Source organism: Anser brachyrhynchus (genome assembly GCF_964034855.1).
Source record: "Anser brachyrhynchus genome assembly, chromosome: Z".
Classification (NCBI taxonomy): Eukaryota; Metazoa; Chordata; class Aves; order Anseriformes; family Anatidae; genus Anser; species Anser brachyrhynchus.
Window position 1 is genome coordinate 66,959,684 of NC_137697.1, and position 15,106 is coordinate 66,974,789.

Below are 15,106 nucleotides of genomic sequence, written 5' to 3' on the forward strand. Positions count from 1 at the left end.
ACTCTTAAAAAGTAGACAGGGGTTTAGAGCCTAAAACTCACAGTTTGTACCCTTCAAAAAAAATTTATAAAAAATTTCCTGTTCTTTTAGTCCTTACCATCACACTTTTATACCCCAATACACTTAATTAGGGTGTCACTTATAAGAGGCTTCTGTTTATATTCTGACTGTAGATATTTATTCAGACATTTTCCTGCAGCTCAGGAATGGAAGGCCCTGCCATGTTAGACTATAAATCTTGTTTTAAAAATAGAGAGGCAAAGATATTAGAAAAGATTTATGCTCTTACCTTTAACTGTAACTTGAAATGGTTTCTCTGCCATTCCTGCTACTGTCTGCACGCTGCAGACCCAGGTTCCTGTATCACGGGGCTGGACTCGATTAATTGTAAACATAGCTTCAGAGCGATTACTGGTGACGATTAAGGAAGGCTGAAAAGACAAAAGACATGGACCTGAAAACTGTGGGCATTGCGGAATTTTTCCATTCCACCTTTCTCACAGTTTAGGAATTCATTTAGGGTTTAGTGCTGTAACTAGAGAGGCTCTATAGAGGTCAGCTCCATAGATTCACATATGCTTCAGTCCGTGAGTTCTATTTCTACAGTTGAGGAAGCTCACATGGTGACTGCTGTGTTTGATCATGTATCTGATTTCAATCTCTTTAAATCAAAGGCTGTATGTGTATTCCTTCTTTTAGTGTTTACATAGTAAACATAACTTCAATACACAATGTAGATTCAATAATTGAAAAAATATTTAAAGTTATTTAAAAATAATAATTGAAAATTGAAAAATAAATAATCACTGGTATTTCAGAGACTATGATTAATTTCTACTCTATTTAGTAACATATTTTACATTTTTACCAGTTAGTCATAGAGGAAGAGCAGAATTAAAATTAAGTTGCCTATATATATTTCAAAGTATAATTTACCATTTTATCAACAAGTCAAGATTTTTTTCTCATTTTCAGGAATGTCAACATGATCTGATTTGGTTGTTCAACAGTTCCTAGCCTATGTGAGAGCCATTCATCTAAATCACTTTTTTTTTGTTTTGTTTTTGCTATCCCTGTAAGTCATGTGGATTATAGCAAAGTTTTAAACTTTTTGGAACAGGAACTCAGTAAATAAAGAACAGCAAACAATGAGCAGTGTGATAAGCAATATGATAATCTCAGAATACTGAAATTTCATGTTATGCTTATAAAGCACAGTGTGCATTAACTACAGATAAAGTCAGTATAAATATCAGAAATAACAGGAAGCAAGTAATCAGGAGCCTACCCTTAGGACAGTTCCATCTTGCTTCAAAAGTTTAAATTCTTCAGATTTAGGAAGTGGCGTCCCAGTAGCTATACAAAAAGGCTTGAACTCGACACCAGAATTGAGTTCCACAGGGTCTAGTAAGTTTTCTATCTGAGGCGAAAGATCTGCTGAACCTGCAGAATATATATTATGTCATCCTTCAAACAGAACTTTCAAAAGGCAGCATCAAACACGCTTAGGCATATAATGCACATGCACACTGGAAAGCTTAGGCAGCATAGGTATCTGGTCCTCCCTCGCTTATGTGAGCATACCCACGGATACCCAAAGCGTACCAAAGTCAACACTGTTATAACAGAGTAAAGAGCATGTGAGAAGAAACAACCCCTCTATCCATTCTTCTTTTGTTTCCTCTTCTGTTCCCTCTTTTTCTTGCTCTTTTTTATATTCTAAGCACACACACACTACTTACGGAAAAATCATGCACACAATTTGTAATGAATGTGTAGTAACTATTAGCTCTCCATTATGTCTTTTCACAAGAGCAGTTGTATCACAATGGTGTAATTCAGCTGGTTGGGTCATGGCTTTATTTCTTTGGTTGTTTTTTTTTTTGTGTGTGTTTGAAAGCTTTTACAAGTTAACAATAGATTTGTCACTTTATTTATCAAGCAGAAATGATAGTTGCTGAGTGCATTTTGTAAAATACTGTGTACCAACCTTGCCTGAATCCGAAGATACTCTGAATGAAGTACATCCAGCTTTGCAAGCCTAACTCTGTCAAAGAGGCAGAGCTGCTTTAAACTCTGGGGTAGTCCTAGTGTCTCTGTCATCAATTTCAGATCATGAGCCTGGTGGTGTAGGAGTGTATGCAGCTGAATAAGAGGTATGCAGTAAGCCTTAAAGGTAAAATAACATGAACCTATCCAAAAGCTGATCATGCAAGTAGGATGTCCAGCTCCTTTCAGTAATTAAGGCTGGTGTCAAACCTACAGAGTAAGGACTGTAACGCTACATTTAATGAAAGCAAGTCACAGAATCGCAGAATGGTTGAGGTTGGAACGGACCTCTGGAGGTCACCTGGTCCAACCCCCTGCTCAAGTGACACCCAGAGCAGGTTGCTCAGGCCCATGTCCAGGCAGCTTTTGAAGACCTCCAGGGAGGGAGACTCCACAGCTTCTCTGGGCAACCTGTGCCAGTGCTTGGTCACCCACACAGTGAAATGTTTCCTGATGTTCAGGGGGAACCTCCTGTGTTTCATTTTGTGTCCACTGCCTCCTGTGTTGTCATTGGACACCACTGGAGAGTGCCTGGCTCCATTTTCTTTGCACCCTCCTGTCAGGTATTAACACACATTGATAAGATCGCCCCAAGCCTTCTTTTCTCCAGGGTGAACAGTCCCAACTCCCTCAGTCTTTCCTCATGGGAGAGGTGCTCCAGTCCCTTCATCAACTTTGTGGCCATTTTTGGGCTCTTTCTGGTATGGTTGCTGTTGTACTGGGGATCCCAGAACTGGACCCAGCACTCCCAAGTATGGCATCACGAATGCTGAGCAGGGCTGAAGGATCACCTCCCTCAACCTATTGGCAATCCTTTACCTGGTGTAAGCAGCAGATCTAAGTCTGCTATAAGTCAGATGTAACTGTAGCACGCTGGCCTATAAAATGCAGCACATAGCACTCAAAAACACTGCACTGCAGTAAAGGTATGCAGATACACGTGGGCCCTTGGAAAGCAATTGACAGCATAAGGATACCAGCCTGAACTGGAAATGCTACACCAGCATGACGGTCTGTTTCAGTTACACTGGGGAAAAGTCATTTACTACCGTGTTACCTTGCTTTACCTTCTTTTTCACATTGCAGACCGTGCCATCCGAGGGAGCAGACGCAGCCCTTAAATCTGTCGCACGTCCCTCGATTGTGACAATTACATCTGAGTTTGCAATCTGACCCATAAAAACCAGGTTTGCACTCTGCAAGTACATATGTTTCCAGTTAGTGTAAAGGTACTAGATAATGTCTTCCATAAGTTTTCAATTTCATGCATCAATTCTCTCCAGTAGAGTTTACTTCCCTCAGTTGGGTTGAGTTTGGAACTCTTTGTAGCAGCACTAAGTCATCCGCAGAGCATCCGGAGAACAAATAACACGAAATATAGAGCACATTTATATCCATGCCTGTCATTTGTACGCTAGATGGAAATGTGGAAGCGTCTTCGACATCCACTGTGGTTTCACACTTGCACTGTGGTAGTGTCAAAACTTCATCAGTGTTAACAGCACCAATGAACCATAGTACATACACATGCATGAAGATGTGCATCATGTCCCAAAGAGATTTCAGTCTAATAGAAATGAACAAGGCTAATTATTGCCCAGTAGTTGGATATGTGATTGACAGTGAATAGCTCAGTGTGACATGTAGAAATACAGCAGGGCTGTAGCCGTTATCAGAGCTGATGGTACAACATCAATTCATTTTGCAGAATAATTTGAATAGTTTGCAACTTTGCTTAATCTTTCTTTTGAGGATCTGGAATGCTCCTCTGAGGTAATTAAATATTATTATCCCTTTTTTACAGAATGGAAACATTCCTCTCTCTTAATCTCCTCTGTTAGTTTCTTTCTGTGTTTCATATGTGCAGCACATTAAGGACTCCTCACCATTCCCCGTATTTTTGACTATACCTTTATCACATTCCAGTCCCATCCATCCTGTGGCACAAGAACAACCATATGGATCTGGCAGACAGAACATATAGTTTTTGCAGCCATAGTTTTCTTTGCAGCTCTCTTCACATGTTTTGCCAAATGTATTGGCTCCACAAGCTATTGAAGGGAGAGAGTGAAAGAAAGATCCAAGAGCAGTAAGTCTGCAAGAGAGCTAATGCTTCCAATGATACAGCTTTAGACAATAGAAAACATGAATTAAAATGAAAAGTTACATTTTTACCGTTCAGATACTAGATCTATTAACTTCCAAGACATCTTAAGGCACTGCTGCACTAATGGTAAGTTCTGGCAGCTGAAACAAACATTGCTTTCTGCCATATAAGAATCCATCATCAAAGCCTCTATTGCTTTGGATATTTGGGCACAGAGCTTCAGCAATAAACCCTCTTTATAAGCCTTTCTAATATTGAATGGACAAACACTGCCTTGAAAACCAAATCTGCTTCTTAGAGGCCAGTGCATATAAAACTGCTCAAGTTTTTGCTTCTCTGCTTTGACCACTGATTAATTAGAGTGGTTCAGGTGTCATCTATTCCAATAGTTGCGTTGTAATATTTGCAGCACTGCAATTTGGTCAGAATATTTAGATACGTATTTAGCATTGTACTCACAAGTTGCTTGGACAGATCAGTGTGCAGTGTGCTCCTACTCCAATTACTCCAGAATCCAAACTAATTGTCACAGACACAGATATGCACAAACAGACATATATTATTGATACGCCCCTGCAGAGACAGTTCACCCTCTGACCAGGTGGCAGCTTGTTCAGGAGTAGCGTGGGAATCTTCGTCACAGGGCTTCATTTCCCAGTGCCAGTGTATGCTTCACATCCCACAGTCTATCATACATTTAACAGTCAGTCAGCAGCTTCAAGCGTGCTGATTTTGGAGGAATTGGAAACATTTGTCTTAACTACAAGTGCTGCTATGCTAATTCCAGGTTCATCTCACCCAACACTGTCCTGTCTCCAGCACCAGCTGTAAATGCAATAGCTATAAAGAGTCAAACAGGGCTACTGCATTCTGCCAACTTCTATTACGGAGCACAAATTAATAAGCAATCTGTGAAGAGAATATTTGCTTACCTTTCTCACATGTTTTTCCCATAAAACCTGGAGGACAGATGCATTCCCCAGTATCTTCATGACAAATGCCATTGTTCATGCAGGAAGGGCAGTGGGAGCTACAGGAAGGGCCCCATTTCTGAGCTTCACATCCTTTTATGCAGAAATATAATGACATGTTTGTTGTCTCCTCATTCAATAACCAGTCAAGCAGTAAAATAAGTGACAGTATGATCCATATGCCCCTACCCCAAAATGCTGGCCAACCGGCTTAATGTAAAGAGGCACTTTTTTCATGTGGAAGTTTTCCTGTTTCTGGAGCAGCTCTACTGTGTAGTACACAGCAACACCACCTAGCATTTTCAGAGAAGGAACTGTGAAAGTCTTCCTTTTTTGAAATCAGAGGTAGATCTTTTTTTTTTTTTAGTTTGGGAAAGTAAGTTTGGAAGTTGTCAAAGATGTTTCATTTAATATTTGTTCGTATAGCAGGGATTTGAGACCTACGAAAGCTCCAGGGTTCACCTGCAGCTGGCTGTACCAATATTAAGCCAGCAGGTCCGAGCTTGGCATCACTGGCATTGTACCAGCATTTGGCAAGTGATGATTTTTTTCTGTAGCAGTATTTTTCTTGAAAGCTCAATACAGCAGGTTCATCTCTGCTATATCTTTACTGTCTTCACTGGGCCTCTATAAGGATCAATCAACTGATGACATGTTTCTAGAAAAAATGGACTAAGAGCAGCCAGTATATATATCAGTTTTTATGCATGTCAGGATTTTCTTTCCCACTTCATAATTTAAAAAGATACTGCTACCATGAATCCTGCCAGTGAGAGTCTTGCTACTGATTTAAAAGAAGCAAAACTTAACCTCTAAACTTCACTACAGGAGTGTGTTGCCTCATCGTGCAAATGCTTAACAAATCCCTGCAAGATACAAAATTCACTGAGTTGCTTTTGAAATTAGCGGTGAGAGGACTCTGTAGTTTTCAGTATATTGATTTGTAACAATGTTTTGTACATCACAGAAAGTGATCTTCATGACTTCCTCTACTGTAAAAGTAGAACAGAGATGATAAACGGGAAACTGAAATAGGCTCACTAAAACTGGAGTAATTTAGTCAATTAAATCTTGGAACAGCTTTTTCAGATTTCAGCATACATTTAATGAGTCAACATGGTATTTAGAGCTTTGTCTTCTCCTTCTCCCACCCAGAATGAAATTACTAAATGTGCATACTTAGGGAAAAACAAACAAACGAAAAAACAACCTTTGCTAAAATCGTCAATCTATGCCTATAACAGTAACTCAGAGAAAGCCTGAACATGTGCCTGAGCAGTGGCATGTAATCGTTCTTTATTGTTAGTGTGCTCCCTACAACTCTCCCAGACTACACCCAAGGAGTTTTCCCAATAGGCAGGATGCACAAGGCTTTTGACCTGTTCCAAGGCACAGGAGAGCATTTATGGGTAGTGTATGGGCAAGTCATCTGCTGTGCAGCTTGGCACTAGAGCAGAGAACAGACCTTGGACCATTTTATTTAGTAAGCTGGCCATAGCTTCAGAATCCAAATATGGGGCTTTACATTGATTCATTTGCAACTCCTGGATATCCTGTGGATGTTAGCAAGTAAAGTATGTTTTATTTTCAGAAACATTTTCTTCATCATGTAAAATGCTTTAACAGCTATTTATTTTCACACATCAATTTTACATTTCTATTCAAGTTAATAGAATATAATTTTCTTTATATCTGATGAAATTGGGCATGGCAGCATGGGCTACCAGACATCTAGAATGCTTAATAAAAAATATCCACTTGCACTGTGAAGTGGTCCAGTTTTCCACTGGGAGTTGAGCTTTAATGGCTAACTGTGGCAATTTTAAACAAACTGGGGTAGTTTGTGAAATTGCAATGCTGTACGCTAAAGATTATTTTAGAATAGATGGAGTTTGGATATAACTTACCACAGAGAACAAAGACATTTGAAAATTTGTATTTTTTGCTCATATCCACATCATATGTTCATGAGAGACCCTGTGCTGCCTTCTTTGTTCCTAATTGCTTGATATTTGAAAAGCTGAGCTGCTGAGAAAAGAGCTGTCTCTCTTGGCAATGGCTAAGATGAATTGAACCTAAATCTGAAGGTTTTTTTTTTCTCTCTCAGCTGCTTAAATCATGATCAGCTTATATCGAAGATTGTTGGGAAAAAAATTCTTATGACATAATCTGATGGCAGCTCGTGCCAAGGAAGATTTTGTGCCTTATTTGGGCACAGTGTAGATTTCATGTCAGATTCATTACAACGTTAAACAATTAATCATTAGCACACAGTAATGGAACTTACGTCTTACAATAAGCCTTGTGTAAGCAGAAGTAAAGAGGTTTCCTCCTATGTATCTGGCAGAGTAAACCCCTGCATCCTGTGGCTGAACATGAGGATAGGAGACTTCCAGCTCACCCGGCACTTCATGCCTGGGCACGGAGTGAATGAAGGAACCTGGGGAAGGAGCACACAGAGACAGAGGACAGAAGTCATTCAGCATTTACAGCCCGAGCAAGGTTGAGTTGGTCACTGAGGAGGGACAGCTGGGATGAACTAAGCAGCAGAATATATCCATGAGTTATGAATTTTCGGGCAGCTCTTTAACTGTGCTAGTTCTTGGTAGTTGGAGAGGTACAAGTGAAAAGGAAGCAGATGAATGGTGCAAACAGCTTGGAGTTAAGCACTGCTTTACAAGAATGTTGCTAGTAGTCTTGTGGTTAAAAGCCTTTTATTCCTTGGCCTTCCTTGAAGTCAGGGTGACTCCCTGTAAGGAGCCCTAGTGTGGCTGGAAGGAGTCAAACAGCAAATGCTGGGCAGGTCCTATTTAATCTCAGTAGCTCAGAGATTTACAGGAAGACAACAGTACAGCTTTATCATTTCTTCACAAACTTAATATGATTCTCTCTTTTTTTTTTTGTTTTTTTGTTTTTTTTCCACCATGGGAGCTTGTCTGTATTATTCTAGGCTTGCTGTAGTTGTTCATACATGCTTGCTCAGTAAGGCAAAAACATTTAGTCTTCTCCCATCCCTCTGGATCACCAAATAATGACATTTGAACATGGGTTGCATGGGTTGCTGTCAAATAGAAGTTCCATCCAGTGCACTTCAGGACCCCAGGGAGTCCTCCCACCCCAATATATTGCAGCAAGGCTGCTGCAGCCCGCTGATGACCATTCCAGCCAGCTATCACCAAAACATACATGTACATGCTCACACACACTGGCTCACAAACGTCCCTGCCGTAACTGGACATAGACACCCGGTGCCGCCAGCTGCTGGCCCCACACTTACAAGACCCTTTGACCCCAGGCCTGCGTTTCCAGTTGTGAGGAGTCAGTCCTGTTGTGCTACCTGCCCTCTGATCTGATCTGAAGGTCACCAGCAGAATATAGACATGCACAGACATGTCAGACATGTGCACACTCATGCTGAAGAATAATTAAGACTACAGTTTAATAAGATTGGACTAACTGTAGAGCAGGGCTGTGCCAGGTGAGTGTCCTGACTCGCAGCATACACTGGTGCAAGTGACACCTTTTACCTGCTCTCTGCACCTTTCTCCAATGCTTCTTCCTTTCCACTTCGCTTTGATCCCTCCCTTTCCCCCCATCGGCTCTGTCCCTAAACATGCGGTTATTTCACTCATTCCCAGTCCCCCTTGATCATCTCATCATAAGTTTTCCCCTTCTCCCTTGAGATCCATGATAATTCCCCTTCTTATCAGCTCTGGTTGAAGATCCTCAGGGTGTCATGTTGTTCCCCCTGTGGCCTCTCAGCAGCTGGAGAGCTCTGGCCTTCGGTGTTGTCTCTGTTATCTGCTGCTCCTTAGGGTTTGTGCGTCTGGTTATTTATTACTTCTCTTATTTCCCATCTTAGTCTTTTATGCTGAGTGACCATGAACCAGATGATACTCTCACAAACCAAACGCCCGTATGTTCTGCATCTCCTTACATTTACTGTGGTAATGGAACCTGGTAAGGAGCCACAGACCTTTTTTCACTATGCTGAAATCATGTACAGGCTAAAGATAAGCAGGTCGTCACTGTCTGGGATCATACTACCTAGCAGTCAAACTTCAGGCAGCCTAGAAATATTAAACTTTGTTGAGAGTCACAGTCAAAACAGCAGAAAGATAAGACCATGACAACACGTAACAGTTCTTCAAGGAAACAAGGCCAAAGAAAAAGAATGCAAGGGATTAGTTCTGGAACTGTTTTTGTTTGCTTGTCTTTTGAGTCATAATCTGCAAACTATGTTGACAGCAAAGTATTAAGAAAGCCTTACACTAACGTTGCATTAGCAAGGGTCAGTTTCTGTGGCTCATTTTCTATGATGGCCCATGTTATGCCAATGTCTTAACACAATTTTGTTTAACAGACCAGTTTTGTTCACTGGAAAACCTTTGTGAGGGTTTGCAAGGGGGAAGCGTTACTTTAAATGACTGAGGCAAAAGACAGCAACAGTTAAATGTATCAGGACATGCTTTTTCTGTTCTCTGCCAGGTGCTGTATCAGGAATCCTCTGGGATGATATTTCAGCTGCAGTCTCAGGTGGAGGACTTGACCTACTGTCCAGAGTGAATTTGAGGCTTTTTGCCAGATTTCCAGTTGGAGCCCCAGCTAAGGCAGCACCAGGATGTAAACACTCCTGCACCAACATATCAGCTGGAACTTGCATGGGAAAATGCTGACGGAGGTCACAAAATTTCCTTGGGGACCCTGAAAGGACAAGTGATTTTTTTCTCCCAGCCTGCAGAAAGGAGCTCTGAGTGTTCATAAGTGGGACTGAAGCTGACTGACTGCACGCAGTCTTCTGCAGCATGCTGGCACGTACTGACATCATCCTGCTCTACTTACTCCGTTTCCTGGTAGCTCACTGTAAGCTAGACTGTCAGTAGACAAAGATGGAGCAGAATGCTGTTACATGTGCTCTCCACAGCTAGAATTTGCTGACATTTAACATTCTGATTAAATATGATTGCACTGTGAATTTTAGCGACCTCCATTTCTACAGGAGGTACACAGCAAACTGCACGTATTTCCAAGTGCTGGGCAATAGCAATGTACAGCTAAGCGCTGAGTTACATGTGATTTAGGTGCTATGTTAGACAGAAAAGCTGGTGTCATAAATTTTACAACCTGACTATTTTTGTAGTTGGATGAAGGGAAGATAAGGTTCTGTTAACAGTTCTGCCTTTCTAACAGCAGGTTACTAGTGCTTAATTTCTTAATCTAAAAAGCGTCACAGAAGCTCGATGGCCTATGAAAGCCATTTGAAGAGGGGATGGTATGCAGTTGAGAAGCAGTAGAAATGCAAAGAGAGATTCGGTAAATAAACCTTCAGAGGGAAAAAATAAAAAAAAAAGATGTGAGGGGATAGAGAAAGAAATGAAAAAAGAACCAAGCAAAGGCATTCTGGTGGAAGAGAAATAAATCAATCAATTTCACTATTTAGATATTGGAAATAATTCCTTTAGGGAACATTAGGTGCATAAGGAGTTATGCCTCGAGGAATGTGGCAGGTGGCTAAGACAATGATAGTAGGAAGAGGAGAGGTTAATTACCATTTTTGTAGATCACTGCATCTTCCTCTTTTGCTGCCATTCTGATGAAGGAAATATTCACATGCTCACCCTTGTTTGCTGTAACAGTTAAGGCCACTGGGTGGAATGAAGCTAAAAACAGAAAAGGACATAAGTTTAGGATAAGCAGCAGTTGTTATCTCTACCTGATCTCTGGGCTGGAAGCTGGGAATGGTTTTACAGCATGACCCCCACTCATTTTCTGATGTTTAAATTGCCTTATTGCACACACTGTTTAGCATCAGCCATCTTTACCCTGTGCTTTTGCAAACACACCTATAATCTGAAACATCAGAGTACCGCTAGAACCTGGAGCATGAAAATAGAAAAAGAAAAAAAAAAGAAAGAAAAAGGGATTTTGACTGAGTAATTGGAAACACTTCCTAACTAGGAGCTCCACCTGCCTGTAAAATGCTTTCCTAAGTTTCTTCATCCCTTGAGACATTTTTCAAACAGACTGGATAAAGTACTGGAAAATGTATTGTAGGGAACAGGCAGTCGTTGGCAGACAAATAAATAGGCTGAGTGACTCAGTCCTTTTCTGGTTCAGCTTTCTGGTGCAGAACAGTTGAGACGGATCAGGATACTGCAGGGGCTGGGGGAGAGGCAGTAAGATAGAGTGGCCCATCCTTGTGTTCGTTCAACATGCTGTCTGTAAATGCTGAGAGTGTTAGCCTGCACTGAGAATAAAAGAAGAAACTGTACTCAGAGCCACTGTTGTTTTTACCAAAATACTCTCATCTGAAAATGTGACTTAATTAAAATAGAGGTTTTGTGGGAGGAGTTTTTTAGGTCAGTGGTATTTTTCAATTTTCTAGTGGATTTTTCAACTGGAATTGCATTCAACTTTAATAATTGAATTAAACTTCCAACTTTTTATTTTTTTTTTTTGGTTTCCAGGGAAATAGAAATCCATTTGCCTGCTCAAAAAGAAAAAGAAAAGTACTTTTATGTGTTTGTTTATAGCTCTTGATTTAAGAAAAAGAAGATAGTAGTAGATAGAAGGATTTTCACAGAATTTTTGTCTTTTACATATCATTATCAGTGGAAGAAAAGTCAAAGGAAAATTGGGGTAGAGGCAGAAGAATCTCAAGAAACTGTATTTTTTGTAACCAGTGAAATGTTCATTTTGATTGCAATGTATTACTTTGAAACAAGTTAGGTGAAATTAAAGATGCTTCCTTTCTTTTAGATGGAAAGTGCGTAGGGAAAAATGAGGTTTTTTTAGAACAAATTCATATTTTCTCATAGTTTTAGCCCTGAGATTTTATGCTGTACTGGTATGCTGTATTGATAGATAATGTCATGTATCATGTGTCAAGAAAATTCTGAATTTTTCTAGAAGTTGCCTAATCAGCTCTTTTTCTGACTGAGTCTTTTACATCCCTGTACTCTTCTTTGTAGAGTGCCCAGGGATGTGAAGCATTGATTTTTACTAGCCCCTTTTCTCTTTCAACTTTTGAGGCTGTTTAGCCTTATAGTGCCTCCTCTTAGGTCAGCCTCTCCTGCATCTTGTTTCTGCCAGCTTGCAAAAGCTCAGTGTTGCTGCCCTTCCTTGCCAGGAAGGTGCGTGGGGCCTCTCCTACAGAAAGACTCACCTGAGCCTCAGCTGGGAGGGATTGCTCCAGAGCTGTTCATGGTCCTGGTTGGCTCTGTACTTGTGTAGGTTCCATTTTTATTAAAGTCAGATTTATTTCGTGGGATATTTTGTTTAAGGAACACCTACACAAGTTAGTATAAACTGCAGGCAATTTAATCATTAAAAATTCCATTTATCTTTTATCTCTTTTGTTGTTTTGTTTTGTTTCATTTTTAGAAAGCTATCAAGAAACTACTTTGGTTCTTGCCCGTGGTCGCAGAAAACAAATCTGGAGTCAGTGACTGAAATTTGGTTGCTAATAAATATAGAGGGGTAGGATCAGAAAACGGAAAAAAAATCAACTAACGTCTTGTTATATTTTACATGTAATAGAGTTGTAAGTAAACGTCAGGTAGATGCTGCTTCAAAGCTAATATGAAGCTATAATGGTGTTAATATCTACAGAATAGTATTTTGTAAAATCTGAAGGAAAATAAAAGTAGTATTTTTGCAATATTTGTGGAAAGAATATATTAATACTTCCATTTCAGAACGGCATTTTAATTTTAAATCAAAATGATTGTGTAATGTTATGTGAAATAATAATAAGGAAAATTTGAGAAAAAATTAAGACATTTCTGTCAATCCAAGCCAGCCTTTCTGCCGGAATTTTCTTTCCTTGTGAATGTTGATGTTTAAAAGTTTTATTTCTAACTGAAATGAGCCTCTGGCACATGTTTTCACACCTTCCTCGGTAAGTGCTATCTAATTGATTTCAGCAAGACTCTTCCTGCATGCTACCTAGCACATGCATGGTACAGCAGGAATCTATTGAGCTTCTGCTATGTTACCGAGGCACTGGTATCTCGGCTTATGTTTTAGAGGAACAGAGAATTCTCATATAGAATAATGAAATAAGTTCTCATAAAAAACGGGCAAACAAAAACTAAGAGCAGTCCCAACTTCTTTCAGCTGCTGAGTTAGAAGTTATTTGTGAATAACAAATACCTGGTGAAAACCATGAAATGTTTAGGAAACGAAAACTCAAGAGCTTTCCCAAAAATGAACAGTTAGTTACAAATGATTCTAAGTGTTTTAGTTGTAGTGGTTTCTGCACTAAATTTTGTGAAGAATTACTAATTGTTTTAACAAGGTATTAAACTTTTGTGTTCCCATTTTCTTTTCTTTGTATGTTGTTTACCTTAACCACAAGACTTTTTCTTCACAGTATTGTTGCAATGGAAAGGAACCCATGGTCCCTGGTAGGCTCAGTTCCAAAGTATTTTTAGACTGTGAGTCGTATTTCATGATTTCACATCTTGAGTGTGCCAATTCCTTATAGAGACATAATGAACTGAGTTGCAGGATAAGTGTTGTAACGTTGTTTCACTAATGTTTCCATTATTGTCCCTTTGCCTGCTCTGGAGAGTTTCTGTGGGAGAAACTCAAAATTATATATGTGAAAAAACATATTTATGGTGTAGAGAAATTGAAAAAATTGTGTATGACTAGATGCAGGACAAACTATGTAGTGTTCTGTTCTAGGTGTGTATGCTATATGCAGTATAATAGTTACTCCCCATCTACATGAAAAGCATAGTCTGATCCTTATTATTGCGTGTATGAATATTACATGTGTACCCATAATGCTGAAATACTAAAATATGCAGGAAAATGGACTCCTTACTTTCAGAATGGCAAATGTGTAGAGTAAAACAGGAAAACGAATGTTATTCTTCCTACTATATAGCGAACATCTTCACTGTATCTTCACATCTGACAACAGGTACATAATTAAGCAGGTGGCTGTTTCCCATGCCATGAAGTCAGGGGGGCTACCCAAGCGATTGACGCTCAGCGAGCGTTTCAGTAGCTTCTTGGCCTGAGGCTGTAAAACAGTGGCTGGATTTTCAAAAGTGCCTCTCCTTCCTGTGTCTTTTGTGTCCGCAGTGGGAAACGGCACGTTTCAACTCTTGCTTAACTTTCGGTGTTGGACAACAGACTGCATCTTTAAAAATTATTCAGACAACAACAGTAAAGGGCAAAAAGGCATGTTTTCCAATTACAGATGCTTTGCCAAACTGCACAGTCCTTCACTGACCTTTTCTTCCTCTTTCTGTGGACTTAATAGCTTTGAGAATGTCTGTCATACCTCTTTCTCACCCATCTAGTCTGATTAGATTATACATGTTCAACACTGAGTTTCTAGCTCAAATTTTGTTAGTCAAGCTTTTGCAAGGAAAATCTGAGGAATAGACTCAAACTCAGAAATGATTCATAGAAGCCTACCTAAAGCTGACGTGAATGCTGCATTATTTCTGGTTAGAACAACTTTTTGTTCTTTTGTTAGAACAACATAGGAAGCTCTCAAAGTTTGATTAATTTCTCTGCTGCTAGCTGCACAGATAGCGACTGCAAAAAATTGATCGATTCAGAGGACACACATCCACACATGAAGGTTGCTGTACACGGCAGCCAGAGCTGTGCTCAGCTCATCGGCATTCTGCCAGAGGGAGGGTCAACATGAAGACGTCATTCCCTCCTCCAGAGCTTTCCATGGACTGTTATCTTATGTCCTCCTCCCCGCTGCAGCCTCCTCTGAAACAACAGAATTGACTTCCCTGCAAATGAAGTGCACACTCAGAGCTTTCCTGGTGAAAGAAAACCCTTCAGGACAACATTGGGCCAGAAGAGACACAAGCCTAATGAAAATGTGCTTGTCCTGCCCACCTTTCTTGGAACATTCCCATACCAAGAGAAACAAATGGACACCAGCCATAGTTCAGACAAAAGAAAAGTCTCTTTTTCTAAGATGTTTGTTTTTTCTAAGACT

General features: G+C 40.0%; 1 protein-coding gene and 1 long non-coding RNA gene across 2 annotated transcripts in view; one reads left to right on the forward strand and one right to left on the reverse strand.

Annotated features, from left to right (window-relative positions):
• TEK (TEK receptor tyrosine kinase) overlaps nt 1–15,106 on the reverse strand; it is a 42,581-nt gene that overhangs the window by 13,582 nt on the left and 13,893 nt on the right. Inside the window, exons 3-9 of the mRNA XM_080573973.1 lie at nt 10,677–10,787; nt 7,415–7,567; nt 5,089–5,220; nt 3,960–4,100; nt 3,117–3,245; nt 1,289–1,443; nt 290–431 (exon numbers count right to left, since the gene is read on the reverse strand). Coding sequence (XP_080430099.1) covers nt 290–431; nt 1,289–1,443; nt 3,117–3,245; nt 3,960–4,100; nt 5,089–5,220; nt 7,415–7,567; nt 10,677–10,787 — 963 coding nt within the window. The remainder of the gene's footprint in view (nt 1–289; nt 432–1,288; nt 1,444–3,116; nt 3,246–3,959; nt 4,101–5,088; nt 5,221–7,414; nt 7,568–10,676; nt 10,788–15,106) is intronic.
• On the forward strand, nt 7,575–12,923 carry LOC308185641. Its single transcript, XR_013943532.1, has 2 exons — nt 7,575–9,087; nt 9,616–12,923. It is a non-coding gene; the product is annotated as an uncharacterized lncRNA (long non-coding RNA).